The sequence below is a fragment of the Physcomitrium patens genome, chromosome 17 (genome assembly GCF_059467195.1).
Source record: "Physcomitrium patens ecotype Gransden chromosome 17, ASM5946719v1, whole genome shotgun sequence".
Lineage (NCBI taxonomy): Eukaryota > Viridiplantae > Streptophyta > Bryopsida > Funariales > Funariaceae > Physcomitrium > Physcomitrium patens.
Window position 1 is genome coordinate 11,240,799 of NC_143426.1, and position 23,407 is coordinate 11,264,205.

At 34.5% G+C, this 23,407-nt stretch overlaps 3 protein-coding genes across 3 annotated transcripts; 1 reads left to right on the plus strand and 2 right to left on the minus strand.

The window, feature by feature from the left end:
• Positions 1 to 6,710: 6,710 nt before the first annotated feature.
• Positions 6,711 to 9,273, minus strand: LOC112294189 (ADP/ATP translocase). The gene is made up of 3 exons (XM_024544423.3): positions 9,218 to 9,273; positions 7,646 to 8,494; positions 6,711 to 7,484 (listed from the first exon to the last, which is right to left on the minus strand). Exons 2-3 carry the CDS (start codon positions 8,471 to 8,473, stop codon positions 7,188 to 7,190), a joined length of 1,125 nt encoding a protein of 374 aa, XP_024400191.1. The 5' UTR covers positions 8,474 to 8,494; positions 9,218 to 9,273; the 3' UTR covers positions 6,711 to 7,187.
• A 2,190-nt stretch (positions 9,274 to 11,463) lies between these two features.
• LOC112294186 (B3 domain-containing protein Os03g0184500) lies at positions 11,464 to 14,303 on the minus strand. The gene has a single exon (XM_024544417.3). It carries the CDS (start codon positions 13,358 to 13,360, stop codon positions 12,185 to 12,187), a length of 1,176 nt encoding a protein of 391 aa, XP_024400185.1. The 5' UTR covers positions 13,361 to 14,303; the 3' UTR covers positions 11,464 to 12,184.
• A 5,807-nt stretch (positions 14,304 to 20,110) lies between these two features.
• Positions 20,111 to 23,139, plus strand: LOC112294282 (B3 domain-containing protein Os11g0197600). The gene is made up of 5 exons (XM_090243761.1): positions 20,111 to 20,212; positions 20,589 to 20,822; positions 20,919 to 21,146; positions 21,273 to 21,773; positions 21,888 to 23,139. The coding sequence occupies exons 2-5, from the start codon at positions 20,637 to 20,639 to the stop codon at positions 22,707 to 22,709; spliced, it is 1,737 nt and encodes a 578-aa protein (XP_090099887.1). The 5' UTR covers positions 20,111 to 20,212; positions 20,589 to 20,636; the 3' UTR covers positions 22,710 to 23,139.
• Positions 23,140 to 23,407: the final 268 nt, after the last annotated feature.

Below are 23,407 nucleotides of genomic sequence, written 5' to 3' on the forward strand. Positions count from 1 at the left end.
AACCATCAGTAATTGTTATTTTTTACTTTTAATATGGAGCTCTTTAATCAATTAAGTGAAGCTAAATATATGATAAACTAGATCTATAAAGTGTCTAAAATTTAATATGTATTGAAAAAGATGATGAATAGAAGACTTCATTTCAATTTTATTTCTAGGTATGGCTATTTTAATTATAATGTCATAGTTTTTACACTCTCAAGAGCAATAGTAGCTTTCTAACATGAATGATGTGTTTAATAAATTTTTAGTTAATTTATTATTTTTTTGATTAGATTACACTCTTATATATTCTAAAATACCAAAAAAATCAAACGAAACGTATTTGCCTTGTATTACAAAAACTTATAGATGGATGATTATATGCCAAGATGGAGAAATGTGCACTAATAAAAATTAAGTAGTTTTTTTTTAAATATATCAGCTCATTTAAAGGTTTATAAATAGATTTATACAAATGTACAATTTATTATAGATTAAACAACTCGAAGAATAATAAGTAATGTCATACTTTTTTAAACTTCAAAAATCAATATCAAATATTAATTGGTATTTTTTCTCAAATTCTTATTCTACTTATATGCTTAACTTTTAAAGGTAAATTAAAATAGATTAAGATATGAAAGTAAAAATCTTTTTTCTTACTTTATATTATCTAGATTTTTTTAATCAATTTTTTTTATAAAAATAAATGTCTCATATTTTGCATTAGGTGCAATTCTATCATAAATAGATATAAATGATATACTTCATCTTATTTCTTCTCATTCAAAAATATTTTTAATAACTAAGATTATTTATGGAATGTAAATGAGTTGATATATTTTAAAAAACAAACTTCATACCAAAGAATTTCTTTTTATTTTAATTATTTTTTAAAAATGGTGTCACTACGTAGAATGCACTTTTCATCTAATCATAATTTAAAACAATCACAAGAATCTCGAATATTTCATGTGAATACATGTCTTAAACCATTTTCAAATATATCATAGCATGTCTTTATTACAATTTTTACTTAATATTATAAATTGTCTGAAAAAATAATAGGATTTGTTAAATACTTGATTTAAACAAACTAACCATATGCCAAAAGAAAAAATTATCATATACAATAAACAATGGATTTTTCTTTTAAAATCAAAGAAATTATGTCTTTAAGTTATTAAATTAATAGTTTAAGTCAATATTTTTTTATGAAGCTCATATAAATATATTAATAGACTATCTTATTCTTGATGTTAATACTAAACTTCATGATGATTTCAGAAAATTCAATTTCATGGATAATCTTCATTATTATAAAAGAAGTTTATATATTCGAAAAGATTAAGTATAATTATATGTATTTCAAGAAAAAAAATGATTATTTAGCAACAAAATTTTTTGGATACAACAAAACTTTAGAGCAATCTTTAGGAGATTTTTTGTTGCCTTTAGTATAGAAAGTTGTCAAAACATTTATTCAATCTTATAGCAATTGTTTTTAAGCAAAGATTCTTTATAATTAATTCTATAGACTTCTTTAAAAAATTAAAAAATATATTATGTTTTATTAAAAAATTTAATAAAATATATTATCTTTTAATAAAACATAATATATTTTTTAATTTTTTTAATCCAAAATTTGATACTTCTAATTTTTTAAATTAAAAATCTAAGAACAAAAGATTTGGCAAAGATACTTGTATAATATTATATAATAATAAAGATAAAATTAAAAGAGGCTTAAAAAGAACAAAAAAAAAAAAAAAAAAAAAAAAAAAAAAAAAAACTATTGTAATTATTTTATAAAGAGAATAACATCCATTCAAAGTTGGTAATTAGATATAATTACTTTATTTTAATATTAAGATTAATTGATTTTATAAAAAAATTAAAGTATTAAAGAATTAGTCAATTTGTTATCTATTAATCAATAAATATATCAATCAACAAAACAAAAAATTAAAAATCCATAACTAGAGAGTATTGGTTTTTTGTCAAGCGTTAAATTGTGTGAGATGCACAACTAAACTAGCTATTATCCTTCTAAATTTCGGCTCATGAATTGTAGTAACAAGAGAAGAATTTCATTTTAAATGAACTTAGATCTATTCACTCAGTTTTATAACATACATTTACTTTCAAATCAATAATTTTTCCACCCTTCTTTACAAGATAAAACAACTTAGATACAATTGAGCATGCTATGATAGAACTTATGACACTATTCAAGAGTGCTAGAATTGTAAGAAGCTTGCATATGCTCTTACAATTAGAGCATTCATTTTGTTGGTGTTGGATACTCATTTAATTTACATTTTGCAAGTGCCTACACATACTCAATTGGATTTAGATCAGGTGATTGAAGAGACTAAGCACATTAAAAAAATTGCATTAACAACTAGTATTTTTTTGATTTTGTAATATATTTAGGATCATTATTGTGCTAAAATATGACTTAAAAAGGATTGAAACGGTTCCATTTAATTGTCTTCACAAGCTCATCTTAAAGAATGCTCAAATATAGACCTTATTTTGTCCTCTCTTCTATCTTGCATATATAGCCCATGCCACAAGAAGTTATACAATCCCACACAAAAATTGCACCACCTCTCTGTTTAACTATCTAGCTAACACAACAAGCTTGTAATTAAAATTTTGTATTTCTCATTTAATACAAAATATATCCATTAAATTAAAATTTATTGGTTTTATTCTCATTACTAAAAATCACCTCATATCAATCATAGATAGTGTAATCTTGATAAAATCGAGCAAATTCCAACCTACATTATATATTTTTGATCATAAGCAGGAGCTTCTTTTATTTTTTTAATGATCCAAGACTTGATTTATGAAGTGCATGCCTCATTGTGTTGGTGCTTGCTACCACATTCAAGTGTTTACTCAAAGCATTCTTCACATCTACATCATTATCTAGTCTATCAATTATAATGGTTCTTATGTATACTTATCTTTAAACAAAGATGATGCTTCATGAGTGCCTTCTTCTTAAAGACTCTACATTAGAAATATACTCTTTAAAATCCTAGAGCATATAGATTGAGAGATTTCCAAAAAAATTGACACTTTACTTATGTTTTGTCCACGCTACAATAGGACTATAGCATCCAACTTCTTTTCGTCTAATAATGATCACATTGGCCAAAAAAAACCTTCACAATTATAAAAAAGTATATTCTAAGAGACCACACTATTGACTAAAAAAGAAAAAATGAATCATAGGCATCCTTGTGAACTCAATTTTATAATTAAAGGTGATTGATAAAAATAGTTTCAAAACTAAGTTAATAGAACTTAGTTCATTTGAAATGAAATTTCTCTCTTATTGCTGTAATTCTCAAGCTAAAATTTGGAAGAATAATAGCTAGCTTGGTTGTGCATCTCACCCAATTTGCAATTTGAAAAAAAAGTTCAAAACTCTTCTAAATATGGCTTTTCAAAATTTATTATTTTGCTCATTGACTCAATTTTGATTGTATGTAATTGAATATTAGTTGCAATTACTACACTTAATAAGGATTCATCTTGTATTTTATATGTATTTATTAAATCTTATATTAAAATTAATACCAAAAAGAAAGTAGTTACTACCATTTCATGTTAAAATAGATAATAATTAAGAATTTTAAATGAAAGACGTTTTGGAATAAACCATTAATAATAAAATGATATAAATAATTAATTCTTTTTATTGATAACATCCATGAGGACTAAAAATCAACCATTGATTTTAAAATGGTATAAATTATTTTTCAAAATAACTTTAAAAATCAACTTATAAAAAAATTTATAATATAAAGAACCTATAGTTAGAAAATTCATCTCAGTTTTGAAAAATTATAAAATAAAATATTTAGATTATTTAAACCTTGAGAATATTTAAATTGTAATAAAGATGATTTTAAAAGACATGTTCTTCTTTAAATAAGTAGTGAAATATATAATGTATGGTATCACAATCTTAAATGAGACTCTTGGTGCTTGATAATACTAGTGGATGTAGGTATTATACATGATGGCATGTAAAACATATTATTTGAAAATAATTGTTTTAGCCTTGATAATAATTAAATAATAAGGTGGTCTAGTAATCCTAATGAAGGACAATATTGACAATTTACAAAAACCACTAACTACCTTTGTGCACAACATTCATCATGGTTTGTTACTAATACAATTCGATGGATCTTAGACTTCATCAAATCTTAAAGTAATTTAAATGTTCCTAGTGAAACTCGTTTTTTTAGTAGAGAGAATAATATAATAAATAAAAATATCATTTTATATAAAATTAGATTAAAATAAGTATAATTAAATATAAATATGTAAAATAGATAATATCTATGTTAAAAAAAATTAATATTTTTTACACATAGATTAGAAGTTTTCTATAGAGATGGCATGAGATTTGCTATTGAAACACATATTGTAAGTTTTTCACTTTATGAAAGTTGAATGATAAGAAACCTACAATTTAATATCTAATCCACAAGCCTTGTGGTTCTAAATTAGCTTCTATAAGATCCTAGTAGCTAGTATATATAAAATGAAGAATAAGACATTCTTTAGTCTTGTCAACACCTTTCTTATATCATAATCTAAATTCAAGATTCTCTTATTTCTTTATAATTGGTAATAGTCATTTTGGTTTCTTTTTTAACTTATAATTACTTCTTCTTATCTTGATCTTAATAAAATAGTTGTATTTAAAAAATCTATCTTAAAAAAATTAATTAAGCTACAAAAAAATAAAGAAGATTATATATATATTTATTTATTTATTTATTTATTTAATCTAATTATATAAGAAAATAAGAAAAAAAATCTTTAAAACATTCAATACCATAAAAATATATAGATTCTATGTTATACAATTGCAAAGATTATAGGCAGTTTATAACTCAAATATTTATTTATTTATTTAGTCAATCTTTAAAAAAAATCTATAATTTTAAAAAAATATTCAAGGTAATTTTTTATTTATTTAAAATAAATAAAATAAGAAAATAAAATAAACTTATTTTAACAATATTATGTATGCACTAGAACAACCTAAAAATTTACATATTATACACATTCTAACAATTTATGATGACACTTTGTGTAATAAAGTTTATCTAATGATAGAATACAAAAAGATAAATTAATTATATTCTTTGGATTTTTACTATATCTAATAAACTTCAAATTGAAGCTAATGTAGCTAATTAACTATCTATTCATCTTAAATGATTGGTATTGAAGTTCTTATCAACAATTTCATATTAAATCCAAAGATTAGAAGATCTTGATGTATCACCTGACCATGAAAAATCTGAATTAATCAAAGTATAAATACAATTACATAAAGAAGAATTAGTGGATAATAAAGGATTAGTATTTAAATTTTTAAAATTTCTATATATAACTATATAAGGGCCTAAGGAGCATTTTAATAAAATCTGCTTAACATTATATTCCAATAATTTTAAAAACCATCCCAATTAGACAACATATTTGTTGTCTAAATCCCAACCTCTAATTTATATATATATATATATATATATATATATAGCAAGCTAGTTTTATTAAACAAAAAGAAATAAATTTTTATTTATTTATTTATAAAGAAAAAATAGAAAATCAAAGGTGTGAATTGATCATAGAAAATTAAATCTATACATTTCAAAAAGACACTTTTTTTCCTTAATATTTGTTAACACTATCCTAGACAAAATAATTATACCACTACATTTTTTATGGATAATTATTTATAATACGAATTTCAAAGTAATCTTAAAACTACAAATATTATATGTAAGAAAGGAAGAATTTTTTTATATCATTAATAAAATTATACTATCATCAAATATTTATTACTTATATTTAAAGAAATAAAAGCATTAAAAAAAAGTAATTTCCGAAACATACAAACATTTTCAATACAATACAATAGGTTTTAAAATAGAATAGTCATAAGATATTTTTTGGGTAGACACAGAATGGGTTAAAACTGTTAGCACAAGACAAAATGCTGAATACCAATTCCAGAAGTTGCTTAAAGAAGTATTTTTTCAAACAACAATCTGATGAAATACTGTACAGTACTAGAACAAAATAAGTGGCATAGTTGGTGCCGATATACTGAATTGGTAGTACCTAAGTTCTAGGTAGTTAATAGAATGGTTGACCTTGCATAAAAATGTTGAGGATTTGGAACTAAAAATCTCTTTTCATAGAATGTTTGCTTTCTCCTCTAGTCACTGTAAATTAGAAGATAAAAATATTTGGAGATCAAAAATTCATTACACGCATGTATTTGATATAGAATATACATTATTAGAAATATACAAATACACATTAGATATTAAATGTAGTAGACGGTTTGTAAATCCTAAGAAAATGTAACCTATATATATATGGATATACGTATAATAATTTTAAAGTACTATATATTTGCAGTAAATGTATATCGCGAAATGAAACAACATTCGGGAATGACACTGATAACTGGAGTTCAAAATTGATCATGAGATGGAAAAAGACATTTATAACATGTAAATACATTTCGCAACATAGATAATTAAAAATTCTAGCAAAATGGTATTTAATTTACATACGAGACTACACACTCCACATACACGAAATGAATGCAATACTATCCATGGGACAACAAAACGTACTTCCCAACCGATTGAAACGTTGTACACAGGAAGACAACATTGTCAAAAAGAGTACATCAATTTTTCAACTCGGAATACAAAAGCGACAGGCACTAATAATTTGTGCATGTCCACTCTGGTAAAGATGTAAGCGTGAGTAGGGACGCTATTGGTCTTAAGAACAGCGAACATTCTAAAGAATCTAAAAATCTAAAAATTTAGGCGTGCCCAGAAGGGAACCTGGGTTACTAAATCAAAAAGAAAACTGCGGCAAATCCTGGGCAAGAGGCTACAGGAAATGAAGGTGGAGGTTTGTGACACACCATAATACCACTTACATCATTGAAACCTAGCTGTAAGAATCCACATCAATCCCTTCTCAACAACAATACATCAACTCATGCACATCTGTCCAGAGGAAAAAAATGCAACGTCGAAGACCCCGAGGCAGACAATTATCTTTTCTTTCCGAAACGCTAGTCCCAGAGCAGGGCGAAGACTCATTGATAAAATTCTTCATTGTCTGGCTATGCAAACCTAGCCGCTGCCGCCCGAGTACGCCTTCCCCAAAAGCAAGATCTGCAACTGATCGTATCCCGACAACACTCCAGCTCCTGCCACCGCACGCAATATGTTCGCACCCGCACCCTTGAACAACGACTTCGTTCCCTCCTTCGCCACGATCTGCCTGAACGCGTCCATCGATCCGTTGTACTTCACTGCCTCTCCCGATGTCATCATCATCCTACGCCTCACCGTGTCGATCGGGTACGAAGCCAGGCCTGCTCCGATCGTGATTCCCCATCCCAACATGAAACTCGCCAAAAAGTTGCCCTGCGCATTCCACACAACAACACACCCACTCCCTCGTCAGTCCCGTCTCCCATCACCACACCAAGTCCCCCACACCCCCTCCTTTTCATTCCATCCTACCATTCTCCCATCCTACATTCCCCTCCCCTCTCCTCCCCTCCCCTCATCCAACCAATCCATACCTCCAGGCTGCCCACCAGCACCACCGGCTTCAACGAATCGTAGATTCCGAAGTACAGGCCCCTGTACACGATGATGCCCGCGCACGATATCATGAACCCTCTGTACAGCCCCGCAATTCCGTCCGTCGCCAGCGTCTTCTTGTACACGTCCACCAGCCCGTTGAACTGCCTCTCACCTCCTCCCTTCTTCGACGACTTCGCGTCGTTCGCCAGCCGCGTCCGCGCGTAGTCCAAAGAGTACACGAACAGCAGCGACGACGCTCCCGCCGCACCTCCCGACGCCAAGTTACCCGCGAACCACTTCCAGTATCCGTCCTTGTCCTTCTTGTACCCGAACAGCGACTTGAAGTAATCCTTGAACGCGAAGTTCAGCGCCTGCGTCGGAAAGTATCTGATCACGTTCGCCGTGTTTCCCCTCCACAACGACATCACTCCCTCGTCCTTGATCGTCCGCCCGAAGCACTCGCCGATCCCCTTGTATGGATGCGACAGACGCCCCGACTTCAACATCTCGTCCTGGTTCTGGATCAGCAGCTTCACCCGCTCGATGGGCGCCGCCGCCGTCTTCGACACCGCGGCCGACACACCTCCCATCAGAAAGTCCGTCATGAACGCAGTGAATGTCTTCTCGCTCGCGGCCGGCACGAACACATCCTGAGACATGTTCCTTGCACCCATCACGTTCATCGGGCACATAGCGCCGAACCCGCAAGGGCTGCTGTACTCCGGAGCAGAGTACATCGGCCGGCTAGGCGCCAACCTGGACGCCAGGTATGAAGATCCACCCATCTTGCTCACCACGGAGGGGCATCGAGGAGTTTCTGCCATTGTTCACAGAAAACCTGATTCCTGCAGGGACGAGGTTCATCTCACGTTAACCAACTCCTAATGTTTGGTCTTCCGCTCTAAATGCGTTCCAGGAATATTTCTTGTCCATTGAATGAAGTTTTAGCCATCTAAATATTTCTCTTGGTTTTTTGAACAATAATTCACGTCAAGCTATGCACAGATCTGTGCTAATCAGTTCACAACTCAACATATATTCTACAATGCCATAGGCAGTGTGAATGGAAGAGGAGAATCAGCAATGTGCACCATAGCTCCTATGTAATCGTGAATACCCTATAATTGCGAGTGCTATATTCTTAGGGAAGTATTCACGATTCAAAAGATACAACCCGCCTCTTTCCCGTTAAAAGATATGCGTGTTTTTAAGCCACATTGCAAGTCAAGCTGACGGTGGCTCTAAGAGAAATCTAAACAAACATAGGCTGCTTATCTGAGCAACTCCACAAATACAATTATCTATTCTTACTCCAGGAGAACTCTAATGGAAATCGAAAAAAAAAAAAAAAAAAGGTGTGTCAAATGCGAACTCGCAACAGTATCAAAATTCGCCATTATAACAAAGCTGCGCGTCACGAAGCCCTAAAAGACTGCTGCTCTCACCAGCGAAGCCGACAGATCTACGTGCTGCTCGCAGACATTATTTACAAGAAAGAGACAATGAATATGTTTAAAAAGAGACAACTAATGCACTAAAAAGACAAGGAGAAGGAGTGAATGAAGTACCAGAAAGCCCTGCGAGGAGGGACTAGAGGCTGGGAGACAGCGATGGAGCACACACAGAAGATCAGTATGCTCTGCAATGCCGTCGCTGGGGTTCAAATGCTTTCACGCCCAGGCCAGGGCAGGAGAAGCCGGGTCGGGCCGGGGCAAGGGCCCGGTTCCAGCCGATGGAACCGATGGGTCCAGCCCTCGTCACTACCTGTCCTCGAAACCTCCCGACGCAATCGACTACCTCGAGGCCTATCAGCCGTTAGATTCATTGTTTCGATCTTGGCCGTTACACGGATTCTCGGGAACGGGCGGGGAACATGTCGGGGCGGGTAGGAAATGGCTCTCGCTGCCCGTCGGGCAGGGGACGTCGGGTCCTGACCACCCTCCCATGGGCACCAGAATTCCCCCAAATTTAAGTACTTCAAGGATCAATATGCTCATTTTGGAATAAAACAAGAGAATTTGAATATTTTAAAAATAAAATTCGTTTCACAATGGCTCCTGCCCTTGAAAATTTGGAGCCTCACAATCCTGATTTCACACAATTGCTAGTAACTAAACATTGTTTACTTTACTGTTCCGGTGTTCAATGTAATGGTAATTCTTGTTTTGAGAAATACAACTTCCCATTTGAATGGTCTTTGACATAACCGAGGTGTAGTTTTTCTTAGTAATTTTGACTTACCAGGTTTGTGGGATGGGATTGAAGCCACCTTTAAATCAACTCAATTCCACATCTTCCATTTGTATTGATTGATCCAAGTGCACAACCTGAGGTCAACTTGGTTCTTGTCATATGTAGTGTTTGTGAACCTCGGCTTTGTTGTACAATGCAAAGTTCTGCTTGATCTGTAATACCATCCATGAACCAGTGACGGCATGTAGTGTGTTTCTTTTGACTCGCACTGTGGACTAGGTACTCTACTCAGGGAATACATGTTAATTAGGTAATATAGCCCTTCAACCTGCCCGCCCGTTCCCATATGCTCCCTCGCTCCTTTCCCAAGCGTTCCCAGACTTAGGATCAGAGGCTAAGATTGAATCTGAGGACCACAGTGATCCGACGGCCACGATGGCGGAGCCAGTCGTTTGAGCTCGGAGGTCTCGAGGCCGCAGTTCTACGAGGGGGTCCAGCAGAAAGTTTGCTGCTGCCGAAGTGCTCCCCTGGCGGCCATTTCATGGTGTGAGCTGCTCAGGAACCCTAAATACCGTGTCTTAAGCAAGAGTATATTGTATTCGTACGTTTTCATTTAGTCTCAGGAGCCTTGTGTGGAAGCACTGGTCAAATTCCGTGTTAAAAAAAATTTGCGGCTTCCTTGTTCCCCAAAAGTGTGAATTTAACAACATAAGTATGTGAAAAATATTGACATGGATTTATTTAATTTTTCTCTTTCGTAATGGATACTGTAATCAAGGTACAATATTTGATTTTGTTCTTTACCCATAAATAGTAATTCATTTTATTTTTTCAAGTAGTTTTAGTTCAATACAACGAGAATAACGCTGGAATTTGTTCGTATGTAAGTTACATGTATTATATTCGCTTAAAATGAAACAAGATTAAGCTGTAGATTTAATATCGTTTTCTAAGTTTCATGTGTTGTGTGTCAATTTTTTTTTCCAAGAGAGGTATGTTCAAAGTTCAAAAGATTTCTGTCTCACTTTCGTGTTAATATTTTAAGTGAGATAAAATTGGCAAATTCCAAGGGTTTCACAATATCAAAGCATATTTTAAAACACATCACTAGTGCGTTAATTTCATGTATATATGATTGAATTCCTTCAAATGTAAGTGTTTGGATAGTAAAAATGAAAAGAAGATAACCGTACTGAAACAAAAATGGCATGGTTATCGGTATTTTGAACATGTATTATGAATGATAGTACGTAAGATGTGAAAATATGAACATGCAACCACATATTTTAAAATAATTCATCTTATGGTTATCTGTTCATGTTGTCAAATTATAATATCAAATACTTTGATGATACATTAGAAACACATAAAGATGATCTTCAACTACAAATTGGTATAAGTAAGATTTAATACATGAAAACATTCCATGAAAATAATGTTTTAGTGGTTTAGTTTTTTACATAATCGTTACACAATGGTCAGAAACACAGTTTTAATAAATCTAACAAGGAATGCTGAATTACGAACAGAATCCAGAATCAATGTTACAAACATCATTGTTAAATACAATCCACAAATTTCACACAAGGTCGAACACCCATTATATGTGATATCACAATACTCAAACGAAACCTGCACAACTATTAAAAACTTATAGGTTTGGAAGTTAGGTACAAAATACTGCAACAATCATTGCAATAGTTTATGGAAATTTTTGAAAAATCGCTGTAGTGAAACATAATTATAGTTTAATTTTACAAAACCTTCCTATATAACAAACACAATCAATCGAAGTATGACAAAATCTTTAAATGCAAAGCAGCGCATGTATAAAAAGAAAACCAAAACTGTAAAGATTTCGCACTTCTGTACAAATTCTTTTCACTACACTCTGAACTCTTTCAAAAGAGAATTGGAAGTAGTACTGAAGGGACTAAAAGCTGTGAGAGACTTGACGTTCATTGCAGTAGCAGGCACTAGTAAAATCCTGAATATACAATGACAGCAGAAACTCTTCATCGGCAGGGCCCCTAATTGGAAAGGGATCAAAACCTGGAAGATGCAGGACAGTCTGGTCTTCAATTCCATGCTGCGAATCATTAGGGTCCGTTCTGTTTCGCTCTATACATGAATATAGACTTTCTTAGCCCCGGTCCGGCTTCAATTCTTCACAAGCTCCTTCATTTGGGATTGTAATCAGAATTGACAAACTGGATTGATCAGGATTGACAAATATCATCGTTTGACACATCACTCGAAGTGAAGAGTAGGAGCTCTAGAGGTCGAGACTGACAAAGCTCCTCTTTACATAGGCATAGGCAGAGCCTGGAGGCACTCTGCTTTCATTTCTTCAACGACCTTGCTGTAGAGTTTCTGGTGATTCTACCAAATGATAGAATCTCTGTTTGATGGGTCTTATTTTGGGCAGCAGGTTTCCGGGCATCTTTAACATAGTCTTCGTCTGCACAAGCGCCAACAATCTCGACGACTATTCCATTGGCATTGTCATCATTCTTTCGCTTAGACCTCGTACTCCGGGTAGCTATAGAATAGGTACTGTCATTGTTCTCCTCTTTCACGCGTCTGTGCTTAGATGACCTTAGTGAATGAGCCACATCTGCACCAGCCTCCCTTTTCAAACTCTTGCAAGCTTCCGTGGAAGCGTCAGTTTCTTCTCCGTATTCTTCATCGAGCTTCCGAGGACGAGGTTCGCTCGACGTTGCTGCGACAGGAGAGTTGTTGTCGCCGTCCTCGCTGACCTTGTTCTTCGGCAACGCATCGCTGTCCGAAACATTCCCACCGACACTCCCGTCTTCTACCTCGCTTCCCTCACAGTTATCGCAGCGGAAAATGTGTATCTTAAACCGCTTAGGTTCCACAAGCTCAAATACACAGGCATCCCCATCTACGAGCGAGTGGTCAATCGAAAATCCGCGCCAGCCACCGCTTAGACCTATCTTTTTGGCAAGATACACACACTCCCATTCTAAAAGTTTCTCATCTTCTAAAACAATCGTCTCATCACGATGCGGCAAATACTCTCTGCAAAAGCTGACAGGAAGTCCCAACCAAAAGCCACTGGCGGTGTGTGAATGCAACATGCCCCTCACAAAGCCAGGATTCTTTAAGGCCTTGTAAACCACCTCTGCTGCATCCAAGGCCGCCTGTCGAGTAGATTCAGGCACATCCCGACGACCCGCGAGCTGCCTGTATACTGTTCCACACCGCGCATGCAGTCCTGATCGCGATAAGCCTCGTCGTTGTTTGTGGATCTCAACATCTTCGTGTTCCACCACAGGCTTCCCAGCAAATCGTGGGGATCGCCGCGCCTCCGTGGCGACCTCCTCCGGTGAGAGCGTCTTCCGCCTGACCGACTTCCTCCTCATGGGCTGATTCTTCACAAAACTGTTCGAGAAGTCAAACAACCCAAGCTCCTCCATCCGCCTCTTATTCTCCTCTACCCTCCGCTTCCGAGTTTCCTCATACGGCACTAACTGACCACTTACCACCACCGCCATTTCGCCGACCCACCCCCTCACAAACTAGCCTTCTTCAATCACGGCACCAACCCTCTACTTCACCAACATGCTTTCCCCGACACAGCTATCACAATCCTGAACCATAGCGCGTTGGACAAACCCCACACCACAGTTCAACAGCTTCGACAGAGAGTCGCAAAATGCAAGAAGACAATCTGACCAGGTGCTTCATCTCCCAGGGTGTACACATTATCACCCATGGATGGGAGAGATCTCCCTGTTTAAAATTCAAATTCGCAGATCTAACGGATGAACGAAACTTGCAAGGAATCCTATGTCGAAGAGAACCGTTACTGTTAGTAAAGTGGATCCGCACTTGCCGACAGCAAACAAAATAATTCAATTAATGTACCATGTCATTCTTAAGCACATGCGAAAACTAGCGCCGCTGAGTTGCTTCGCTTGGTTGAAGCATTACCATCAATGCAGGGTTTCTACCACTAGATAAACCTGGCCAGCCCTTCCGAAACTCCCATCGCGGTAATACGTCGTTAGAGATTTGAACTGCTTGGATAAAGCTTCTGACAGAAAAGCTTCCGTGCCGTGGTGAGCTGTCCATGGACACGCATTCGCTTGTTTCTCGCGTCGCACTGCTCTTGCAAGCCATGCAGCATTATAATTTAAATTCGAGAGTCACCATGCCGACGAGTTCGGAAAGGGGAAACCACACTCCCACGAGATTTCGGCAGCGGTACTGGCCAAGATCCAGAGTGCTTTCCTCCTGGCAACATATCCGCTCCAATTTGCAGCCTCGGTTCAACTCGAGGCTCTCTCTCGCTCGCTCGCTCTGCTAAATGTGGTCACCAGCTGTGTCTCGATCCGCAGCCATGGAATCAATCGTACTACTTCCACTACTTCCTCCACTGGAATCACACAACAAGCCTGGAAATGCCACACGACTGTAAGATCTCCGGACGGGGTGTGGCCATGGTGGGGTCAGCGTGATGGTGCGCTTACATTCCAGTGCGTGTGTGGTGCAATATGGGTGCCTCTCAAACCCTAATTTTTTCACTCCCTACACTTGGGTTGCAATTTTGGTGCCCAGGAAATAATCGTTGGAGCCTTTCTGTGTTACTGTGTGTGGTATTCTTGGTGTTGCAAGTGTTTTCGTGTGGTGTGGATTGACACAACATCGGGTTCATGTTGATTTGAGGATTTAGGATTCTGATTTTGATTATTATTTTGAAGGATTTGATAAGAGTAGAGTTACACCATGATTATTATTATTATTATTATTTTATTCGTTGATAATACATCATGTTTCAATTAATGGCTTGGATTTTTGCCACGTTGCATTGTACACCAACAGTTAAGCCGCTTAGAATAAATTGATTTCAATTCATATATATATCTTTCATATAAAACAGCTCAGGGGGGATAAATATACAGGATAAACAACGGAGACAAAACAACTTTTTGATTTGCTGCATGAATTTCTCATTGTTTTCATCAAAAGTGAAATGCTGGAGTTCACAAGGCCTTAACTAAAGGCCTTATGTGTGTGTGTGTTTTTTTTTTTTTTTTTTTTTTTCTTGTTAAAATTTTTGGCAATGATAGCTACAATGGAAGAAAAAGCAAACCTTGACTTTTAAGTAATGCATAGAATTAATGAATGAACACTTTGCAATTATATCAATGTCTAAGTAGCTGCATTTGCCTACAATATTAGCTAGATCAAATGTTTATTTTTTGTAAGAAGTGAGGTAGCATAGGAATATCCTGGCAAGAAATTGAAGATGAGCTTTATCAACTTTTGCTTTGTAGGAGACATCTCCATCAATTTCAAGTGATGTCAATTATTGCAGAGAGAATTTTGTTGTGCTCACCAATGATATTAATATGAATATATACTTATTGGATCCAATACAATGGTTGCAACCTCCAACATGGCTTTTATGGTGCCCTTCTTGTGGAATGTTGAAAGTCTTCTTGCAATGCTACTATGTTTATAGCCATATGATTGTCACCAATGGCATTGAGGTCCGGAGTAGTTAAGACCAATGCCACAATTCGTACCAACACTTCAGATGTAACTCTAATATCTTCATGCAATTGCAACTTGGTTTTGTAGCTAATACTCATGGAGAGTTTTCACATAGTTTGGTGGAACTAAGGTGATATGAGTCTCGTAGAAGTCGAACAAATATGTACACTATAGAATAATTATAATGTCAAGTGATTGGTCTCACTATATAGAATGTTCAATGTTTGAGAAGCTATAAGCAATACTGTTTCCTACAAATTCAAAAGATATGGTTAGATAAATTTGTAGCATTTTCAACAACCATCTTAAATAATTGCTTTGTTAGTTTCTATTATAAAATACATCAAGGAGGTATAAATCAACGGGATAAGTCAAATAAACAAATTGGCCTTCTAATTAGTTGGTTTCTCAATCATCACTATTTTCATCAAAACTTTTGCTTCATTGTTTTTATCAAAACTGAACTTAATCTGTCAATTTACAAGGCATTAATAAAACCAATTTTATAGTACTAATATCAATAGTAAAGTATGTTATAATAAAATAGATATGTTTTAAAACTTGAACTTATTATGTTTTAGTGTTAGAATTTGTATAAATTACAATAATTGGCTAGCTTACATGCAATCAAAATTAGCAAATTTTCTTTTCTCTTTTGAGCTTTCATAACACTATACATCTTTGAAAATTCTTGTTACATCAAACAATATGCACCTTGGCATAGCAGGCACTAAGGTTAGTTTTTATTTGGAGCAAGATTTTGTTGATATAATAAGGCTTGTTTTTATAATCTAAAGTACAATGTAAGGCTTTGAATGAATATTGCTGCAATTTATGAACTTTCAGATTTGATTCTTAAGCTTGATATGATTGTTGCAATTGGTTTGATAAGTGTTTCTTGAAGCATTACATGGGAATCTACTATTTTTGGATTTGAGGCATGTAGTGACTAAACTGTTGGGCTTAAAAGTATGTCTTTTACAAACTACAAAGAAAACTACCACTTAAAAAATAGATCAATCAAGTGTACATCTAGAATGGAGTTTCAAACAAGGCATGCAATTGAAGATAGGTAGTATTAAATGCACAATCCATTATTGATTTTTATAATTATATTAATGATGTTTGTACAAACTGCTGTGCAAGGTACATCAATATCAATATACTTAGCAAATTCTTCAAAGATAGAAGGTCTAATAGGTGGATACTATAAAGATGGCCAAAAAGCTAATCCCAGTACTAGAGCTACAAACACAAGATTGTCTTTTAAATCGTGGGTAATTAGCAAGGAATTAACGAATAAAACACACATTTTGGAATCCTTACAGTTGATTATCTAAGCCTCTCAAGGAGTGAGAGCATAATCAGTCACTGTTTGACCAACTTTTCTTGTTAAGTAAACGTAATGATTTTAGCAGGTTTTCAAATAGAACAAGGTAACCTACTACCTTCTTGATGAAACATGTGTATTATTAGAAAATATTATTTTTACAAAAGTTTTGATTGGTTAGTTATTGGTATTATATATATATATATATATATATTTGTATAATTTATTTATGCATAGTTTAAAAATTTGACTTAAGAACATCCTTAAATGACTTCACAATTTTATTTTTTATTTTTTTATTGTTCCTTGGACAAAATTAAGAATTTATTTGTAAATTTTCCATGATAATGGCAAGGATTCAACTATATATATATATATATATATATATATATATATAGGATTTAATAAAGTATAAATTTAAAAATAAATAGATTAATATAATATATAATCATAACTTATAAATAGATATTGTAACTTAGTAAATTTAGTATCAAATAAAAATTTATTTAAATTAATTTCTACAAAAAGTATTCATATCTTATTTAATAATAACTCCATGTTTTATAATTTGTGCATATTTGAACTTAACAAAGTCCATATATATATATATATATATATATATAAGTTTAATTAATTTTTAATTTTTTAAATCTTAATAATTTCAAATACTAATAGCTTCAAAATATATATCTATTAAGAATCATAATATTCAACTAATTTGGAGCTGATATCAAAATTAATACAACTTAAATTTATCAAACATAAATCTAAACTTCATAACATGATTTATGTTTTTTTTAAAATATCTATATATATATATATATATATATATATCTTATTTTTGGTTATACAATCATTACTTATAATTTGAAAAATAATTTTCCAAAATTATTAATATATTTACATGAAATCATTTATAATTTGAAGTAGATTACAATTTAAAATTTAGATATAATCATTTTTGATTAATGTATTTACAAATTTCACTTAAAATCCTTAGATGCAGTTTTCATTTAAATATCTGTAGCAACTGATTGTTATTATCTCTTTATAGAAGGGTGCATAGAATTTTTAATATTTAATTAGCTTAATAAGACCACAATTGTATTATTTATAATTAAAGCTATTAAGACAATGACTTTGTATTTTTATAACAAAAGACTTATAACAAAAGAGTTATATGATGCATTTTATGGCCTATTCTTACTTAATTTTATTTCCAAAGACCAAAAGCTTCTAGAATAAGTAATTTGATTTTCTAAGTAAGAAACGTTAGTCAGGTTTTTTTTCCATGGTTTTGAAAATTAGAGTTCTAAATATAAATAATTTCTAAAAATATTGATTTTTTTAGTCTTATTTAAAATATATAAAATAAAATCTAAGTTTTTGTCTTGAAGATCAATTAAGGTTATTTCTATAATCAATATAAAATTTATTTTGTGTCTAAATTAATTAGAATTTTTTGATGCAAAATCATAGACTAAATGAATTCTAATTTATTTTATTTTCTTATAATATTTAAATAATTTAAGTAAAAAAATAAGAAATTTGATTATAATATATTTATCAATTTTAAAAACTGAATAAAACATAATTATTTTATCAACTTCAACAACACAAATTAAATATTTCTATACATTTGTTTGAAATCATATATATATATATATATATAAATATATATAGACAGAGAGATAGATAGATAGATAGATAGATAGATACGTATACAAATAAAAATGTATATTATTTTTAAAATCAAGTAAATATTCACCTTGAAACTACAAAATATTTTAATAATAAATATTTTTTTTGAAAATATTTTAAGTAAAATTTTAAAGTCTCAAAAAATAAAGAAATTATTCATAATATTATTGAACCAAAAAAATGATTATGTGGTTAAATTAGTCATATTTTCAAGTTGTTGACATATTTATTCTGCCAACTATTATTCCGCATCAAAGCTTACATTTTAGTATTGCACATTAATTATTATTAAATCAATAATTATAAATACAAGATGCTTCTAATCTTCCCAAAATCTTGCTACTCTTACTATAATTTATTTGTATTAAATTTTTAATAATAGTTATTAAAATTAAGTGTATCTTCTATATTATATAAATAAGAAAAATACATTAAAAGTACTGATAAATTTTTTTCATAGAAAAATTTTAATTAAAAAAATATGCTAAATAGGTGGAGCTTACAATAGAATAGCAAAAATTGTGGTTGCATGTGATAGGTGGCAAATGTTAGGGACAACAGCAAAATTGTGGTGACATTAGCATTATCCTAAATATAATATGCGTATGTTTATATTTATGTACATACATTATCTTTTTTTACTAAAAAACATTATATGAATACAAGTACAAAAAAATAAAATCCATGCTTATACCTAATTCAACTTTATTTTATTATTATATATATTATATAAATATGCATGAATGTATTTTTTTATACAACTATGTCCCAATAAATGATATTGGCGACTTTATGTGCAATGTGTTCCATATGATAGACATTTTTCTGTTTCATTTTTTCATTTTACTCTTTCTTGACATATTTAATTTAATCTTATATCTATTTTTTATTTTTTTTCAAAAACTACTTGTAACTAAGGCTCCCTTGATGCAGTAATGCTTACAAAAATCTAGAACGTTTTGTCTTAAAGTGTTTTGAATGTTATTGTTAGTAGTTTTAAAAATCAAATGGTTTTGGTAATTGTTTATGCATTCGTTCATCTTTGTAAATCTTATAGTTGGCTTATTCTCTTAATGGATAAAAAGCATTCCATGTGTGCAACTGAAATCCCTTCGAATTCCTTACAAATGATTTCACAGCTCATGTCCATTACTATTGTCGTGAATCTTTTGTAATTCATTCATTTTATTCAGTACATATAAAAACATAAATCCAGACAAACATACACATTTGCAAAATAGTATTTGTGATACCGCAGAGTAATGATATTTTTTGTTGTATTGGGAAGCCATTAAAAGTATCCAATGCAATATTTCATACATGTATCAAGTTCAGTACAACACATGCGACAGCAAGTCATGTCATCTCAATTACACAATTATTCGAATTCGCAGTTTATATATATATATATATATATATGTATATTCATTTAGATTGAGATAATCCACAAAGAGGTAAAAAATAGCACAACAGAGTCACTTCGACTTCATGTCTTGCATGGGCATAAACGCCCACTCACATTGTGTGTCAAATCCCAAGCACCCACCAACCTCTTCAATAGCTTGATTTGATTGACACAGCCTCACCAAGGAAACACGCGAATGGATGAATGAATATCTTACAAAGTTGAGATGCATCGTCCATGTACATTCATCCATTTTGGAGATGGACAGGTGGGACCTTCGGCGGCACCGCCGCTGCGGGATCCGTGTTTTCAAGAGAGCGCCATCCGCCATCGATTTGCCTGCAGTGTATGATCGCCCCTGCGTCGCAAGTTGCTTGCTCACGCAGTGGGAGCGACGTTTTGAAGTACAAGGTGAGCCCAGGTTGCATTCATATAGCAGGAACTTGTTGTATTGCAGCTGGGTTCTGATTACTGAGGGTTCTGCCAGCTCGTGTGAACTGATCGATAGCATCGACTGGACAAGAGGGCGATTCTGTTTAGGTGGAGAATTCTGTTTGTAAACAAGTGAAGCTCTTTGGTGTTCCTGCGGTCAGGGCGATTGTGTTTTGAGCACCGCAAGCTGTGCAACCTTTCGCAGAATGACACTACGATTGTGTGGGTCATTTGCGTTCAGAGTGATCATCTCTGTGGATGTGTGTTATTTATCATTATCTATCTTTCAGCTTTGTATACGTTAACAACGTGGGACGGATTTGGGCGTGTTGGCGTGCATTGATTCAATTCGAAGCCTGACGGTGCCTAACTGCGGGTGGTGGCGATTCAATCGGGAAAATTCATGGAGACGAAAGCTTGTACTGTGTGCTCGATGAACTGTCTCAAGCTGCACGGGGATGAAGATGAGGATGCCGATCGAAACAAACGGATGCTGGATTCTTCTCGTGGGAGAAAGAAGGACGCAGCATCCCATTTGCTCCCATCATTTTTAAAGAAGATGACAGAGGTCGCTATTAAATCTAAGCTGGTAAAAGACGTCCTTGTTCAATCAGTTTTTGAGCGAGATCACTAATTCTCAAGGTTTTTGTATTGATTCCCTTGATCGGTGTGCTATGCTAATCAGCAAATGCCAGTTTCGTTCGTGAGGAACTCGGTCACACGAATCGGCAAAACAATCATACTGGAAGGACCAAGCACAAATAAGTGGAGCGTTGAGGTTTGGCCCGGCTCAGTTCAGAAAAGGAGCTTAGAATTCAGAGATGGCTGGCAGAAGTTTGTGAAGGATCATAACCTGCAGATAGGGGACCAATTATGCTTCACACTTACATCGGACTCTCATTTCCAAGTTATGGTATGCAACTGTTACGTTAGGGAAAATTGGTCAAAAATTGGTTAGTTTGTATTTGAAAATTCCTGCTTTGAAGACAGTTGATACCGAACACGTGTTATTGATCTGTGATCACTGCGTAACTTTCAGGTCTACGATGAGAGTGGGTCTCAGAAAGCAAGCGCCATGGATGCAATAAACTCGACTGTTACAATCAAACATGAGCCGAAGCATCTGTCGAAAGTCAGATCTGATGTTCGAACCAAGGGGCCTGAGGCGAGGCTAAAGCAGAAGGTGACGAAGAGAATTCGGATTAAGAGTGCCGTGAAGCCGACAGTCGTCGTGGTACATTCGAGCGACTCAGAGCTTGGGAACAGTGAACCACCAGAAAAGGATGAGAATTTAAAGGAAATAATTAGCAAAGAGAAAATACAAGACTGCCCTGGAATGGACGGAAGCCTTGCTGATCCAAAGCCACTGCTTGCCCCACATATTCTACAGGGGGGGCATGTCGTCTCTCAGCGGCGTTCAGTAACTCCAGCAGAGAAAGAGAGAGCTCTGAATGCCGCTAGAGACTTGGCCGACACCCTTACAAATCCAAAGCTTGTGATGGTAATGACAAAAGCTTATGTATATAAAGGATTTTGGATGGTAAGAGCTTAACTCCAAACCGCTCGTGATGGTTTTGATAGAAGATTAGAGCTGGACCGAGAAGTGATGATGTGACTGTTGGATCTTCTGATAGATCAGTTTGACGTAACGCAGGTACTCAATAAGGTCTTCTCGAATGCACACATGCCACACGAGTCGAGAGAAGTAACTCTGTGCAACAAAGCTGGACACTCATGGCCTGTGAAATGGCTGTTCAAAACGACAACGAACTCGTCGGGCTTCAGTGGTGGCTGGAGAGGATTCGCCCTAGATAACCGCTTGGAAGAATCGGATGTGTGCGTATTTGAAATGGTGGATGAAAAATATTTTGTTATACTAGTTCACTTGTTCCGAGCCATAGGGCAGCCGAGCGAAGATGCAGGCGATTATCGCCCATCTCCTGGTAGGGGTCGCAATGCCAATCGGAGAAAACGCAAGGCAATAGATTCTCCCCTTGACACTAGATGTACGAAGATAAAACTCTTCCACTCTGGAGATTTGAAGTCCCCGGCTGGATGCTCTAGGGCAAAATATCTCTACCATACCCAGTCGCAGGAGGCAGAGAACTTGGCTCAAATGGTTGGCTGTTCACAAAAACAGCAGAAAGATACTTGTACAGCTAGCCACGGCAAAGTTCTGCACCAAGACGAAGGAAAAGAGGTCACTTCCACAGCAATTACTTCCTCATGTGATACAGACTTTACATCTGATAATCCATCTTCAGAAGCGTTGGAGACTTTTGAACGGAGAACAGCCCTTCAAATCCGCCCATTACATGCGTTTCAATTTCCACGAAGAAAGACCGGATCTTTTCGAGATTATCTCATGGATCTCGGAAAAGAGTTGGTGGGTCAACAAGCTGCTATGGCCGCGCCCAAACGGTCCTCACCTCCAGCTTCACGAAAAACCCAGATATCTCCGTCTTTGGAAGTTTGAAATGGTAAAAACCGCAGATTATAACCTCTCATGTCTCCGAGAACTGGTTGTCGCCCAAGTGATAGCACCTTCATTTCTGGAGCACCGCCTGGTATGCAACTCTGCGCAAGCATCTTCAAATTTAGAGCTACTGGAGTGGCAGGGACGAAGTGTATTTAAGTACCCGACGTATATTTCATTAGCTGTGCATCTCTGTTCAGTATTACATAAACAACGACACAGCTATCGTCTGCAGCAAATCATTTTGATGAATGGTAGATTACTATCTTTTGGAACACCTCTAGGCGCACCTACTCTGTCACATCTCAGGCTCTTGTCAGACTGGTGACACGTTCTTTTTTACAGTTCTTCTCATATCTTTTACCATGGGAAACAACAGAACGCTTGAACAGAACGCTCCGGAGACAATCTGGTGCACAGCGCTAAACAATCGGTCTACGTCTATTTCTCGAACGCATTTATTTATGATCGTAAGTAGCTGCTGCAGGAGGCTCGCTCAGATTGTATAAACCTATCCTAATCCACCTTTACTTTATTTAAAACTTGCGTTTTGAGCACTTAGTCACCGAACGAATCAGTCCTCGACTTATCAATTGATCGTCTTACAGAAATAATCCTTGTGTTCTCCACATAGAAACTGACAGAATCCTCATATCAAAAGACAGTGAAGGTGGATTACAAAGTTTTTACAGAAATAG